At 43.0% G+C, this 15,820-nt stretch overlaps 1 protein-coding gene and 1 long non-coding RNA gene across 3 annotated transcripts in view; one reads left to right on the forward strand and one right to left on the reverse strand.

Annotated features, from left to right (window-relative positions):
* Positions 1 to 392: 392 nt before the first annotated feature.
* fgf12 (fibroblast growth factor 12) overlaps positions 393 to 15,820 on the forward strand; it is a 35,769-nt gene continuing 20,341 nt past the window's right edge. The window contains exon 1 of one of the 2 annotated variants that reach the window (XM_005808242.2): positions 393 to 701. In XM_005808242.2, the coding sequence (XP_005808299.1) occupies positions 674 to 701 (28 nt within the window). In that variant the 5' untranslated portion in view covers positions 393 to 673. Of the gene's footprint in view, positions 702 to 14,653; positions 15,265 to 15,820 lie in introns of those variants that run through there. The other variant, XM_023350769.1, reaches the window with a different exon arrangement.
* Positions 11,938 to 14,459, reverse strand: LOC111611901. The gene is made up of 3 exons (XR_002754294.1): positions 14,417 to 14,459; positions 12,977 to 13,121; positions 11,938 to 12,900 (listed from the first exon to the last, which is right to left on the reverse strand). It is a non-coding gene; the product is annotated as an uncharacterized LOC111611901 (long non-coding RNA).

Below are 15,820 nucleotides of genomic sequence, written 5' to 3' on the forward strand. Positions count from 1 at the left end.
GGGTGCGTTTCTTCAGCCACAGCAGCTCAGGGCGGCGGTGGAGGAGACCGATCCTTTCACAGATTATCTGTCTCCAGGTGACGGATTTAACCAACATGGAAGAAAGAAAAACATTTTTTAATATTTTTGTTAAGTAGCTTCAACAGGAAGAGGGGCCCTAAGTCCTGCCCTGCCCAGGGCCCCAAGCAGCCTCGGGCCAGTCCTGGTCACCCTGTTCTGAACTGGACTGGCGAAAACTTCAAAGGATTTTTAGAAACTGGCTGTTTAACTGGTTTTATGAAAATGTCTGCGCATGTGCAGTAGAGTTTGGAGTATCACACTGACCTCTAACCCCAAATCTATCCTGATTTAGTTACCCTAAAAACTCTTCCGGTGGTGACGTCACTCCTGTCTCGGGCTGCAGCAGTAGGCGCGTGCAGAGAGAGAGAGAGAGAGCGGCGCGTGGACCGGACCAGGTGAACGCACGAGCCCGAACGTCCGCAGGAGGGAGGACTGGAAGACGGAAAAAGGACAGGAGAAGAAGAAGGAGGAGGAAAAACACCGCGCCTTGTTCCTCCTCCTCATCCTCCTCTTCCTCCTCCGCAGCGGACTTGTTCCCCGGGAACCGACGCCTGTTGTTGGGATCAGCTGACCGGGAAGGAAGCAGCAGCAGGCCGGAGGAAGACCGCCGGAGATGGAGAAAGAGAAAGAGAAGGCGGCAGGTAGGATGGAGGATGGATGGATGGATGGATGAACGGATGGATGGATGAACGGATGGATGGTGCTGCAGTATCCTGCTGCTCCATCCTGATTGCAGCTGCTGGGGCTGTTAGGTGTGGTTATTATGGGATGGGGTGCAGACTGTTTGTTTTCAACCCAGAAACTGATGCAGCAGAACCTGCAGAAAGACTGGGAGGACTGGTGGGACTGGGAGGACTGGTGGGACTAGGAGGACTGGTGGGACTAGGAGGACTGGTGCAATTGGGGGGACTGGTGGGATTGTGGGGAGCTGGGAGGACTGTGTGCAGACAGGTGGGCCGATGAGACAGCAGACACTGGTCCAGCCTCTGGCCTCATCTGGTGTAAATGTTGTGTGATGAGATAAAACTCAGATTAAAATCTGCGCCAGTGAAGTGGAGTCATCGTTTTGTTTCCGTTTTAAACCTTAGAAACTTCATTCAGGGGAAACAGACGGACGTCCTGCAGGATTTTCCCACCAAATCTTCTGGTTTCTGGTTGGTTCTGAACTGCAGTGGTGAAAACAAACTCAAAATGATTATTATTCATATCGATTAATAATAATCAGCAGCTGTATATCCATTATTCTTTCTAGATGATTTGTTTCTCAAAAAGCTTTTCCTTCAAAGCAACTTTCTTCGGGTTGAAGTGGAGCCTGTTGGTTGGGTCCATCATGGCGTCCTGCCTGCAGTCCTTCGCCTCTAAAACAGATTTAAAGCTATTTGCCTTTTCCACCTGAGAACAGGTTTTATTTAAATATGTTTAAAACTGTCGGACGTTTGAGCTGTTTTTCCAACAGAATCCAAACGGTTCTTTAGTGTTGGTTCCCAGAAATCCGTCCTCCAGGGGACGGTGGGGACGGTGGGGACAGATTGGTGACGGGGTGTGAGGAGAAGATGAAAGCGTAGCAGCAGATAACGGACGGAGCGCGCCGACCGCCCGCCGGGCCGACAGATGGTCGGAGTCCATCCTCCTGGGACCGGAAGCGGGCGAGCCAAACTGGAAACATGGAGGCAGTCAGGAACAGTTGTCATGACGTCCAGAGTCTGCGTGGCTCGTGTGTTGCTTCATGGTTTTGGTTCAGGGTCAGAATCAAGCAGGTTAAACTTTTAACTGAGATCATCCAGCTGGTTCATCTGCAGATGTGACGGGTTCTGAGCCGTCAGCCCTGAGGCGCTCCAGAGGAAACTGACTGTGGCCTGAGAGAGGCGGCCATCTTGACTGAGACGTTAAGTATCTTTGAATATTCTCAGACAGACAAAGGGCCTGCACAGTTTAATGCTGGGATAAAATCAGTGCAGTCAAGCTAACGTGTCTCTAATATCATATTAAAGGGAAAAGTTGCTAATTAAACTTATAGTCATTTATAGAATATTTCATCTGAAAACCCATTCTTACTAAATCAAATTTAGATTCTCCTGTAAAAGATTAGACCTTTCACTGGTGGGCACACTTTCGCTAATATGCTAATATTATGCTAACAGAGAAGCTAATTTTTCCTTTGGTACTTTTGCTAACTTTGAAAATCCCACTTGTCTTCCTCTAAATGAACTTTTCCAGATTTCAGATCTTATTTACTTGACTGTTTTGTAAACTTTGAGTTGAATAAAATTCAACATGTTTGTTGAAGTTTTGGTTATAAACTATAGTTTATATTCATGCTCTAATTCTTTCTCCTCTTTTTCCCCAATGATTTTATTTCAAACAAGAACAAAATGAAATAAAGACAGTAAAGCACAAGATATTAACATAAATAGAAAATCTAAGGGTGTTGCAGATCTGCTAACGCTAAAGCGACAGACCAACGTTGTATATAGCGGAAGCTAACATTAAAATGCTTCACTGACACGATATCTATCAGAAGCTAATGCTAAAGCGCTAAATTCAGTTTAAATCATAGCTGCAGTTGAAAGACCTTCCAGCTCCAGGTTAACGTTATACTTTACATGTTTTAATGTTCATGACTAGCGATTCAGGGTTAGCGCAGCTAGCTCTTTAGCTTTTTAGCTGTGGAACATTTCTTGTTCTGCTCACTGTAACTCATTCTGATTGGCTGATTAGTTTTTGAAAACAGTGATATAAAGACCAGTAAATCTGCAGAGAGCAGAAATCTTCTGCCTGTTTAAACGTTTCAGCGGTGACATAATTAACAGGGTTGGTTCGATGATCAGTAAATAGGTCCAGTGGAGATTTCTCCTTTGAGATGAGGAAGACTCCATTAAACCGTCCGCAGACATCAGAGCCGTGAAAAGCTGCAATCAGCTCTGAGTTCTGCAGACATTCAGGCTGAAACTAATTTTTATCCTTTTCCATCCAGAAATGTTGAGCAGCAGAAGAACTCAGATGTTCTCCGTTTTCAGACGCCCAGCAGGGTTTTTTTTACCGTCAGATGTATTTTCAGCCAGAAGGCTATTTTTATCCTGCTTCCAGATCATTTTAGACGGTTTGATGGAAGCAGTGAGTTTATTCTGGGTGTAGCCGGGCCCTGCCATGAGTCAGCTCGCTGCTGCTCAGAGTGTGTTCAGTGAATCGGCAGCCGTCAGCCGACCAGAACCAGAACCAGAACCAGAACGCTGCAGGTTTGTTTGTGTTTATCAGAGAAACGCTGAATGTCTGAGGATTATTCCCACCTGCTGGATAATCCTCCCATTCAGGCCCGAAACCTCAGAATAAGCTGTGTGACCAGCAGGGGGCGGGGCTTAAAGGAGCGGGTACCAAAGGGGCGGGGCCTAAATGGGCGGGGCCTCAAGGGGACGCGGTCTTTCCTGAGGGAACGCCAGTGTGTTTGTTTACGGCGGATCAGAGCGCGGTATCGACCCGCAGGTCGGTTTCACCGGACTCCAGGGAATTCTGTGATCCAGCAGAAACCTGAGACACAAACACCTGAGGCTTCCTGTCGGCGCTCCGCTGGCGGGCCGAACACGGCCAGAACCACAGCCTGGATCAGAACCACAGCCTGGATCAGAACCAGAGACTGGATCAGTACCAGAGACTGGGTCAGAACAGGACTCTGTGTCATAGAGAACACGCAGCAGAACCAGACGGATCCGGACCGGTCCGTCGTGTTCGGGTCAAACTCACACTGTAAAAACAAAAATGTAAATTTTCTGGTGAAAAACCAGCAGCTGTGAAACATTTAGTTTTCTTCACGGTTCGAAGTCGTCGTTGATTTTACTGTTGAAATGATGCTGGAGTCAATGTTTCACTGCAAAACTAAATGTGTTAACTTAATGGAAAAAACAATCATTTTTGCTAAAATTAACATGAAAACAAGCCATAAAATTAATGTAAAATGTATAAATGATTGTTTTCACCTCACATCAAATCAACAGGTTGACGTTGCTTTATGGTTTTTCCTGACATGTTTTTACGGTTTATCACTGTCAAATATATAAATATTTTTTACAGTGCACCTTCACTGTGAAGTGGAAGGAGAAACTGAAAAGTGTGGCATGTTTTTGTTTATGGAGCCAAAGTAACAACAGTTCTGTTGTTCATTCGTATGCTGATGACGCAGGCAGGAGCAGGTTTCCTATTGGCTCCTGCTCCACCGCCGGCCCGCCCCAGTGCATGCTGGTCCCATATCTGCAGCTTTACCAGTTTCTCCTGCCTGACATAAACAATTACTATTAATTAAGCTACAAACCTTTGGAAATAAAACAAAAATATCAACTAATTCAAGAACAAATATCAGTCCTGCCAGTTTTTGATTCTGTTATTGGGAGAATTCACACAAAATCAACAGATTATTTTGTTCTGATGCAAATTTTCCACAAAAATGTTCAAAAACATTAATTATAATTGATGCTAACAGCAACCTACAGGGGGCAGTATGTCTTACTTCAACTGCAATTCTGCCTCAGCCGTACATGATGTACAGTGGATGGATGGATGGATGGATGGATGGATGGATGGATGGATGGATGGATGGATGTTTGTCCTTCATTAAATAAATGTACTTTCTACTCTGTTGGTTATGTTTAGTCTCTGGTCCAGTTTTAGTTCTGAACTGGTTCTGAACTGGTTCTGAACTGGTTCTGAACCATCTTTATGGTTCTCTGAGGCAGGACCTTGTTGTCCGTCTCTCTCTGATGCTGAATGTTTCCGGATCCCTGATGGATCTTTGTACTGGAACAATTCTTACCGGGTCGAGTTGATTGAAAGGCTGCACAGCCTTAACGTCCCGATCCGATCGAATCCGATCCGATCTGACCTGACCTGACCCGATATAATCCGATCCGATCCGATATAATCCGACCCGACCCGATATAATCCGATCCGATCCGACCTGACCTGACCCGATATAATCCGACCCGACCCGATATAATCCGACCCGACCCGATATAATCCGATCCGATCCGACCCGACTCAAGCCGACTACACAGACAGCGCTTAGGAGCAGAGATCCCTCACATCCTGACTCCAACTTGAGAATCAACATTTATTTATTTTTATTTGCTAAAATTATTATTTACAACTTTAAGTGGAGCAAAAAAGTTAAAATCTTTAAAAAAAAAATTCTGAGGTTGAGATCTGGGAACTTTCCATTTCTACTGAATGGTTTGGTCCATTCAGTCTGAACCAGTTCCTCCTCTTTCCTGTCTGTCTGGTCCGGTTCTCCAGTTCTTTACTTCAGTTCTTGGAGTTTGGATCCAGGATCCAGTTCAGATGTGACCTTCTGACCTCCTGCTGAGTTCATCACAGAAACGTCTGACTTCAGGTTTTGTCTTTCTGTTTTTCTGTGGCTGTTTATCTTGTTCTCTGTTTTCAGTGCTGATCCACTGACAGCTGCACCGAACGGAGTCAAAATTACACTGTTAAAAATGAACAGCAATAATTTATAGAAAAACATGGGGGTTCATTTTTCAGTCATATTTTCACCATGTTAGTCATTCAATTGTAAATTTCAGGTCAACACTAAACATTTAGTTAATAGCTGATATACAAAATTACTAGCTAACTTTGAGTGTATTTTTCAAAATAAAAGTTGGGTTTTGTAAACTGGTGAGTTGGTGCAGACGCCGTTGCTGTAGATCCATTGCTCAACGCCGGTATTGCCTTGAAAAAGACTCATCCAGTGTTTTAACTGAAAAGCAGTTTATAAAAATGTTTGGAAGACCCAGGTAACAAGCTAGGTCTGAGCTAACCTAATATTTAGCTCCAATCCAAATTACTTACAAACTATTTAGCTTAGTTTGTAAGCTAAACTTTTAGTTTGAAATGGTGACATTTGTAAAGTTCAATAACATAAAAACCCCCATCTGCTGTCTGATGTATAAGAAGGTTTTCTCCTGGTTCTGTTTTGGTTGTTTGGTTGTTTGGTTAGTTGGTTGGTTGTTTTGGTTGGTCGGTTCTTTCAATTGGTTGGTACTGCAGGTGTCACTGAGTTTTTGGGTTCAGAGGAGAAAGAAAAATGTCTACAATTAGGAAATTCTCATGAACTTCATCAGAACGGTTTCCAGATGTTCGTGTTCTAGAAATATTCTGTTCGTGTCAGGATGGATCACGTGTCCAGAATCGCAGGAGCTTTAGAACGAACAGATGAACGTTTTCCTTCGTTGTGACCTGAAGTTCTGCTGAGTCTTTGCTGCATCTCTTCCCCTCCTCCAGCATGAGGAGATAAAGATAAAGAGCAGGAGGCGCTGAGCTCAGCAGGTCCAGACTCCCTCCCTGCTGCCTCCATCACTGCCAGCTGCTGGCAGCTCTCCTCATTATGGAGTTAAGCTGTTAGAGGAAACCAACTCAGAGCTGACTGATGGAGGAGTTTATCTGTTTACCATCGATTCAAACCTCAGAGCTTCAGCGACAGTGAAGAGCTGACGGCGCCTTTTATCCCACAGATGTTTGTTCAGAGGAGCAGGTGCTTCCCGGCAGCAGAGAAAAAGTATTTATAGATTTACATCATCAGAGTAATTATATTAAAGGAATAAAGGAGAAGTTTATCTCTGAATGTTAACACTAGGATGATACAGTTTTCGAGTCCTTCCCATATCGGCTCAACAGGGCCAATAGGCCGGAGTCCACCCTGACGACTCTGATGGCTCAAATTAGCATCCCTTCTTCAATTGTAAATGTGGTCGTTGACCGTCAGGCCAGAAGGTAGGAATGTGAATAGTCCATGTTGGGGGTGGGTATCTATGATACCAGCAGGAGATCAGGTCTCCTGTAGGTAGTGCTCTTCAGTTTAGTTTTGAAGCATACATGAAGTGTTTTTGGAGAGATGTGACCTTTTGCAGCTGATCCATGATGTTGTGCTGCATTATCCAGGTCATTTTGCCAAATGTACATAGAGTTTGCAAAACATACAATCTGTTTCAAGAAATGTGCAAAGGTTTTTCTAAAAGAAATTAGTAATGTTTCTCTTTGAAATAAAGCTAAGAGGGTATAACATGACAGTTTAGAAATAAACTAACCAAATTAATTGTGTTGATCCACCTCAAAAAAATCATGCAAAAAGGGTAAGCAAAAGAAATCTGGGAGACTTTGCACATGCAAATTTGCATGCAGCCTTTTGTGCTGTGGAGGATAAATAGGTGACTGCTTCACCTATTTAGTTCACAAGAACTAATGGCATTTATTTCAGTCATAATCTTGCGGGGGGTGACCAAGGTTCCATCACTATGTGACAGCTGGTCAGCAAACCTGGCAAACATGATTGACATGGCAGCACTGAATGCACATGTGCTTTATCAGGCATGCATTGGGGTGCAGGAGAGACGGGTGGACTTCCTGGTTGAGCTTGCAAAAGAGTTCGGTAACTCTCATGTGAGTGAGAAGAAGGCACACAAGGAGAAACTGCTTCGGCAACAACCTTCCACACCCAGCTCAGGCAAAAGGGCGAAGTGTCAGGTCAACCATCGATGCAGGATGCGTGTCCTGAGGCCGAAACATCATCAGTGACCCCTCACACCCCCACCATGGACTGTTCTCCCTGCTGCCCTCTGGAAAGAGGTTCTGCAGCATCCGGTGCAGGCCCACCTGGTTCCGAAACAGCTTTTTCCTACTTGCCATCAGACTGCTGAACTCTTAACTGGACTGCACTCAAAAACTGGTCTCCACTTTATACCTTGCACATGTACAGAGCTAAATAACTTCTATTTTACTGTCAGTCCTGCACTTTATATGTTATATTTAGATTTATATTCATATTTTATACTGTTGAAAATGACAACAAAGTAAGTCGAAGTCGAAGTCGAAGTCTAAGGAACAATTGTGCAACTGTGAGATGCGTTGAGGCCATTACCAGGGTACTGATAAGGTAATGGCCCTATTTACAGAACAAAAGCACCTGCTAGAGAAAATCCTTCAGGCCAGTTGGACTATCGAAGCCGATATAGGTATACGTCAAAGTGGACTAACTCTAGCCATTCTAGGATAAAGTCTTATTTTTTAAAATCAATTTAACAATAATTTATGACATTGCAAATTTTCCCTTCCACTAGTGAGTCTGTGCCTTACCAGAGGCCCAAAACTTTGAAAATGTTTTAAGTACAAAACTGAAATATTGAGTTTGTACTGAAATGTTAAATTGTTTGAAATTTGTTCTGATGATTTTGATGACTAAAAACCCTCTGAGAACATCAATGTTAGCTTGTGAAGCTAACAGGCTAGCAAGCTAATACACAGCAGGTTGTAAAGTTTCAACGTTTACCGTATTTTCTGCACTATAAGGCTCATAGAATAGCCGCTACAGCAGAGGCTGCGGTTACGTTATGCATCCACTAGATGGAGCTGCGCTAAAGGGAATGTCAACAAAACAGTCAGAGAGGTCAGTCAAACTTTATTCATAGATTACAAACCAGCGTTCTGAAACTCCGTATAAACAGCTGTTTTATTATTTTCCTGAGGTAAAGTCAGTGACGTGGTATTTTGGTGAAAGTTTATCTTTTAACAACAGCAAGGTGTAACATATAGTGGAGGGGAACTTTTCCTCGATTCAATAAACATGTAAAAAACAGTCTGATACTGTTACTGTAAATCAAATCACAATATATATCCACTTCCACTATAACCATTGATTGGTTCATGTTAAATTCTCTGCTGCTGCTCTGTTCTCATGTTCTACTGCATCACTGATCGCCTTGAGCTTAAACTGCGTCGTCAGCTCGTCTCTTAATAGGAGCCATTTTGGGGACTTTACACAAAACCCAGCCTGCACCGCGCGCTTCTTCTTCTACGGGGGAAATGAAGTCGGCGGCTGCTTACTGTAGTTGTGAGACCAGTTGTGGCTCAATATTGGTCCATATATAAGGCGCACCGGATTATAAGGCGCAGTGGGTTATAAGGCGCACTGGATTATAAGGCGCACTGTCGGCTTTTGAGAAAATTGAAGGTTTTTAGGTGCAACTTATAGTGCGGAAAATACGGTATTCTATAATTCTCAACATAAACAATTAAAATTCACAACTTAGGTTATTCAATCAACTTAAAGTTATGTACCATCTTCACATAGCTTGATCCTAATAGTGCAGCTAATTTTTTATTCTGTGCTTTAGCTAGCTTTGAAAACATTTAGCACACTTAGCCTCCCCTAAATAAATTTTCCAGATAAATTTTAAGCACTAATCTTTATTAAACTCTTTTGTAGCTTTGCTGTTTTGTAAACCTTTCAGTTGAATAAAGTTATGTTTAGCATTTAAAGTTAATTTTAACAGCTAGTCCTATATGTACTGAGTACAGACCAAAAGTTTGGACACACAATTGTGTCCAAACTTTTGGTCTGTACTGTATAATTGAAATTGTCTGGAGGTGTGAATATGAAATTTACCATATATAACTTAAAAAGTTAACCATATAGTTCTGCATCACTTAGAAACTTTAATTGTGAAAATAATGTTCAGATTTTTAGTTGGGAACAGTTTTCCATATCCTTCCAGAATATTCCTGTATACCAACAGATCCTCCTCATGATGTTCATCAGTCACACCAGAACCAGAACCAGAACCGTTTTAACAGGAAACTTGTCAGATCTTCTAAATCTGTCTCCCTGAATGATGAAAACAAAGAATTTTTAACATTTCAAAGCAACAGAAAACCTTCAGACAGACGAACCTCAGCAGAGTAAATAAAGTGTTCAGATTCATATAGAGAGGCTAATGTTCGCTAATGTTCACTAATGCCTCCTAATGCTTCAGATAGGGAATATTACCGACTGTCCTAATAGAGTCAGAGTCCATTAGTGAGAAGAACATCCATCCATAATGTTGCTTTTCTTCTGGGTGGAGACAATGGGCCTGACTCAGCAGTTTAGCTTGGTTAGCTTAGTTTGTCATATTAATGTAAACATTCGTCTCTGTGAAGCACAAAGTGACTCTAAATAAAGTTTCAGCAGCAGCAGTCAGTCTGACTGCCTGGACCCGTTAGCGCAGAAACAACTGGGACTTGGCGAGACCAGACTCGTTTCCCCAGATCCAGGCCGAGGCGACGCTTCCTCCCAGAGACGGACTTTATGAGGCCAGGAAGCGAACAGAACGGCGTCTCTGGAGCGAATCCGCCGCTGCAGATAAACTCATCAACACAAAGTGCTGACGGACTCTGGAAACGCTAAATTAGCTGCTGCGCTTTCATTTATTCTTCTGACAAACATCCTCGTCTGCAGGAGAAAATACTGGGACTATATTTTTATTAACGCTAACCTTCCTGACGGGATTTAAATGATAATATGGAAAATGCATCTTCCTTCCTTCCTTCCTTCCTTCCTTCCTTCCTTCCTTCCTTCCTTCCTTCCTTCCTTCCTTCCTTCCTTCCTTCCTTCCTTCCTTCCTTCCTTCCTTCCTTCCTTCCTTCCTTCCTTCCTTCCTTCCTTCCTTCCTTCCTTCCTTCCTTCCTTCCTTCCTTCCTTCCTTCCTTCCTGATGTCATCAATATTTAAAAAACCCAAATAAAAATCAGAAATTGAAGCTCTCCGTTCAGATCGACTCGTTTAACTGAGTTTCTTCCAGTTCCTAAAAACTGTTAGATTACCGGTGAATCAGCCAATCATGTTGCAGCATTTCGATGCCTGTAGACGGATCTGGATCAGCTACAGACTGATGGAGCCTCAGCAGTCACCGGCTGGCGTGGCCCTTTAAGAGCGTCGCCATGGAGACAGTGTGTGTCAGAGGCAGAGAGAGGCGGTCAGAGAGCGAGCGAGCGACGCTAACCTTAAAGAGAGGAGAGACGGAGTCACAAGAGCTTCTCCATAATTCATGATCCGGTTCAGGGAATGATCAGAACCTGGAGGGCGACCCGCCGGTTACTGGAACGCTGCAGCAGAACCAAACCGACTGACTGACTGAATCACTGACTGACTGACTGAATCACTGACTGACTGAATCACTGACTGACTGACTGAATCACTGACTGACTGAATCACTGACTGACTGACTGACTGAATCACTGACTGACTGACTGAATCACTGACTGACTGAATCACTGACTGACTGACTGACTGAATCACTGACTGACTGACTGAATCACTGACTGACTGACTGACTGAATCACTGACTGACTGACTGACTGACTGAATCACTGACTGACTGACTGAATCACTGACTGACTGACTGACTGAATCACTGACTGACTGACTGACTAAATCACTGACTGACTGACTGACTGACTGAATCACTGACTGACTGACTGAATCACTGACTGACTGACTGACTGAATCACTGACTGACTGACTGACTGACTGAATCACTGACTGACTGACTGACTGATTGTCCATCTGTCTCCACCCTATAAGTCCAGCTGAAGGCTCATCAGGCTGATCCTGATCCAGATTGTTCCACTTCCTGTCAGCAGGAACTGACTTCCTGCTGAAAAATGAACTTAATTTAAATCCTCTGATCTTCTGCTGCAGCTCTGATCTCCCTCCTCACCGTTGCTGCAGCAACTGGAAACACAGCCTCTGTTCTCCATCTGCTTTTCATGCTGTTGCCTGAACTTCCTGGTTGGACTAATCCGGGTCCGGTTTGTTCATCTCAGGGTGTTGTCATGGAGACGACAAACCTCTGATGTGAGCTAGCATGGAGCGATTGGCAGTTTCACACTGCCAACTAAAAAACTAGCTGCGCCAACACTAAAGCGCTAATCATAAACATTGACTATGCTAACGCTAAAGCGCTAAATGAACATGGTATTTAAGAGCTAAATTCAACCATGTTTCAATAACAGCAGAGTTCATGACCCTCAACACGATTGAATTAAAAAAATAAATAAAAAACACCTGGACCGTTTTTGGAACAGCTCTTTCTCTCATGGTTTCTGTTTTATTGTTACTGGTTTTAGCTAACTGACCAGTCAGAAAACACGTTGCACATCAGCTTCTAGAAGAACTGCAATGCATTCTGGGTACAGAAGAAACATCATTAGATTTTTTATTTAACCTCTCTGCATTTCCCGTGAGAAGAGGAAATGGAACTGCTGCTTTTTCAAAATAAGAGCATGAATGTAAACATGTAACTACGAAAAATTCTGAACAGTCAAAACTTCGACCCAGACATTAAACTTTATTCAACTGAATGTTTACAAACAGAAATTTATCTGGAAATTTTAGCTAGTTAGCTAAAGCTAAAGAAAAACTAGCATCACGATTAGCAGAATGTGCCAACGACCCATCACGCCCTTCTTATGGTTCAGTGTTCTAGTTACCAGAACTTTCTCCAGCTGATTGAAAGCTGCCCCTCCCACACCTGGTGCTGCACACTGCCAGTCAGCTGGCTGAAAGAAGGTTGCTGATCTGTTCTCTCGCTTGAGGAAGTGACACATTTAACTGTTTGGGAACATTTAACTTTGGGGAGACTAAAGAAGCTCAACAGGCCTCCGGGAGGAGCTGGAGGGCGTTGCTATGGCGACAGTTTCCCTCCTGGACCGGCGCCTCCTCTGATAGGTGGAAGAGACAAAAGATAGAAATAAATTCAGCTTCACTTCTTTCAGCAGATTATTTCTGATTGAGTTTTTCTGCGTCTAATTTGATAAATTTATAAATATAATTCTGCTAATTAAACAATGTTCTGGTTCTGGAGTGAAGAAGTCCAGATAAAATCTGGAGAAGTGTTGATCAGAACCAGCAGAAGCAGAAGCTTTCCCCGTCGTGCCTCCTCTGGATGCAGCAGCGTGTCCTTCACTGCTGCTCCTCTTCCTCCCGGTCACGCCCTGATGCCGCTGCCGCCGTGCGCCCCCTGCTGGCCGCACCGGGAACTCACTGCAGCAGCAACATGAGGCTGCAGTGACAAACAGCAGAACAAAGACAGCAGAGTGTTTGAGCAGCTGCTGCTCACCTGCAGCTGAGGAGGAAGAGGAGGAGGACGAAGAGCCGGATGGAAAACGTTTTTCATGTGAGCCGAGCCGTCTCTGGTTTCATCCAGAACCTCGTTATCGGGTCAGAGTTCACAGGTTTACAGAGACGCTCCACATCTGGATGAACTTCACAGAGACATAAAATGTCAAAATCTTTACCATAAAATATTTAATACATGAATACAGTCCTCCTGCGTTACATATTCAGAAATATGGAATCAAACATAATTTCTATATTATTAATTAGTTCAGGGCTGCAACAAACAATTATTTTAATAATCGATTATTCTGACACATTCTGTAGATCTGTTATTTAATAACTTAAATCATTTAATGCAAAACTTGAAATACATTAATGATGCAAATAAACAAATAATTAATTTCCTTTTTCAAGAAAATCAACTTTTTTGTTGTTTAAAATGCAACAGCAGCATTCTTTTAGTGAAGCTAAAACTATTCGTCATAATTAGAACATTTTCACAGACACAAGGTTTTAATCTTAAATACAAAATGTTTATATTTATTGTTCAGTTTTTGCTTTTTTACGACTGTTTTTAACAAATGGTCTTTGTTATAATTTTTATACTCGAGTTAACAATTAATTAGTTACTAAATTAGTCTACGATTATTGTTTCCAGCCTATTATAGTTAAGTTACATAAAATCTATTGCAATATTGTCTAAGTTAAAATATTTAATAAATATAAAATGTTTGTATATTAAACACTCCTTTGTTATGCCCTGTTTCTCAAATTATTCAGAATAAAACAGCAATTTAATTTAAATGCACATTAATAAACATTTTTGTAAAAATCCAGAATTAGTCAAAATGTTATTTTTCATTTGTTGTCCATGCAACACTAAAAACAAACAAAGGTGATACAAAATTTAAATGACTGACCTTCACAAATTCTGTCAATAAATAGAAATAATGCAATCAATACAAACAATAAATACAAAATAACGAAACTACAACAGCATCATAAAGGTAGTATATATTAGTTTATGGCAGCAACAAACTATTTTAGAAATTGATTATTCTGATGACTAATCACACAAAAGTGGCACATTCTGCATAGTTTTAATTTATTTTGCAATATTAAAAAAAGATGCAAATAAACAAATAATTAAATTTCAGTTTCCTGAATCTTGAGCAGCGCTAAAATAAACCTGTTAAATTATTTAAACAGTTTTCAGAATCAAACAGGTCTTAAGCATCTGAACAGCGTTTCACTTGTTTCTTCTGGCGATGCGCGATATATCGGGACTAACATCGGTATCGGACGATGTTTGAGACATATCGATAATAAAACTGGGTCAAGATGTACAACTGATGTTTATTTCTATCTTTTAGCTGTTTGTGTTTCAGGAATGGGTTGGTCATGTGGTGTTAGCGTTGGACAATATGGCTGAATAACTTACCTTGACATAAGCGTTTCATATCAGTTGATATCGGTAATTATTGATTAGTTTGTTGCCAAACTGGTGGCGTGATTTTTTCCTTTTTAACCAGTTTTCTCTCCACGTTTTTAAGCAGTTTTGAGGAAACCTGAAACTGCTACTGCGCAAGTTACTAAGCAGGTTGTTGCTAGGCAACCAAAGACTCAGACACTGGACACCGCTGCCCCCTGCTGGTGTCCCGTTGCTCTCTGCCGCCCCCTGCTGGTGTCCTGTTGCTCTCTGCCGCCCCCTGCTGGTGTCCTGTTGCTCTCTGCCGCCGCCTGCTGGTGTCCTGTTGCTCTCTGCCGCCCCCTGCTGGTGTCCTGTTGCTCTCTGCCGCCCCCTGCTGGTGTCCTGTTGCTCTCTGCCGCCCCCTGCTGGTGTCCCGTTGCTCTCTGCCGCCGCCTGCTGGTGTCCTGTTGCTCTCTGCCGCCCCCTGCTGGTGTCCTGTCTCCTGTTGCTGCCTTTCCTGTGTCCAGCATTAATTTTAGAAGGTCAGATTTAGTAGCCTGATCAGAACCAGAGAGGTGTTTGGTGTTTTTACATGCAGTAACCCGAGCCGCTGTAACCTGAGCCTCTTCCTGGGATTCGGTCCGGCCCAGTACAGCCCAGTCCATCCCAGTTTGTGGGATGGACTGGGATTCACAGTCCCATGTGTAAGTTTCACTCTGTTTACTGAGAGGTGTCCAACCTTAACGGACCAGACGGGTCGGGTCGGCGCACCATGACCCGGTACTGCAGCCTGTTCCGACGCCTGCTGCTGAGGAAGGGTAAAGAGGAAGAGGAGGATGAGGAGAAGGGTCATGTTCACAAGGAGAGCAGTCAGCAGGGTGAGTCCGTCAGAGACGGGTCGGTTCGCCTCGGACCCGAAATAAACGCTCCGCAGCTGGGATGAACCAGAACAAGGTCCGGTACAGACAGAGAGTTTCCAGAACCATCTGGGTCAACGCGCTCGGTGTAAACAAAGTCAGAACAGCTGAAGCTGATCCAGATGTTGGGAGCCGTTTGAGGCTTTGAGCATCTGGCTGCATCGCTGCTGCAGGTCTGATGCAAAACAACCCGATGCAAAAGAAGAAAAGCATTCAAATCAACAGCAGAGTGTGTGTGTGTGTGTGTGTGTGTGTGTGTGTGTGTGTGTGTGTGTGTGTGTGTGTGTGTGTGTGTGTGTGTGTGTGGGTGTGGACCAGGTTTTTATATCCTTGAGGGGACCTATCTCTGTCTACAGTTGGGGTTGTGGGGACATTTTCTTGGTTCCTATGAGGGGAAATACTGTTTTTAGTTGGGGGTTAAGCTAAGGCTTCAGAGTGCATGGTTAGAGATCTAACAGGTGTCTTCTTTGGTTATTATTATTATTATTATTATTATTATTATTATTATTATTATTAT

The sequence above is a fragment of the Xiphophorus maculatus genome, chromosome 18 (genome assembly GCF_002775205.1).
Source record: "Xiphophorus maculatus strain JP 163 A chromosome 18, X_maculatus-5.0-male, whole genome shotgun sequence".
Taxonomy (NCBI): domain Eukaryota; kingdom Metazoa; phylum Chordata; class Actinopteri; order Cyprinodontiformes; family Poeciliidae; genus Xiphophorus; species Xiphophorus maculatus.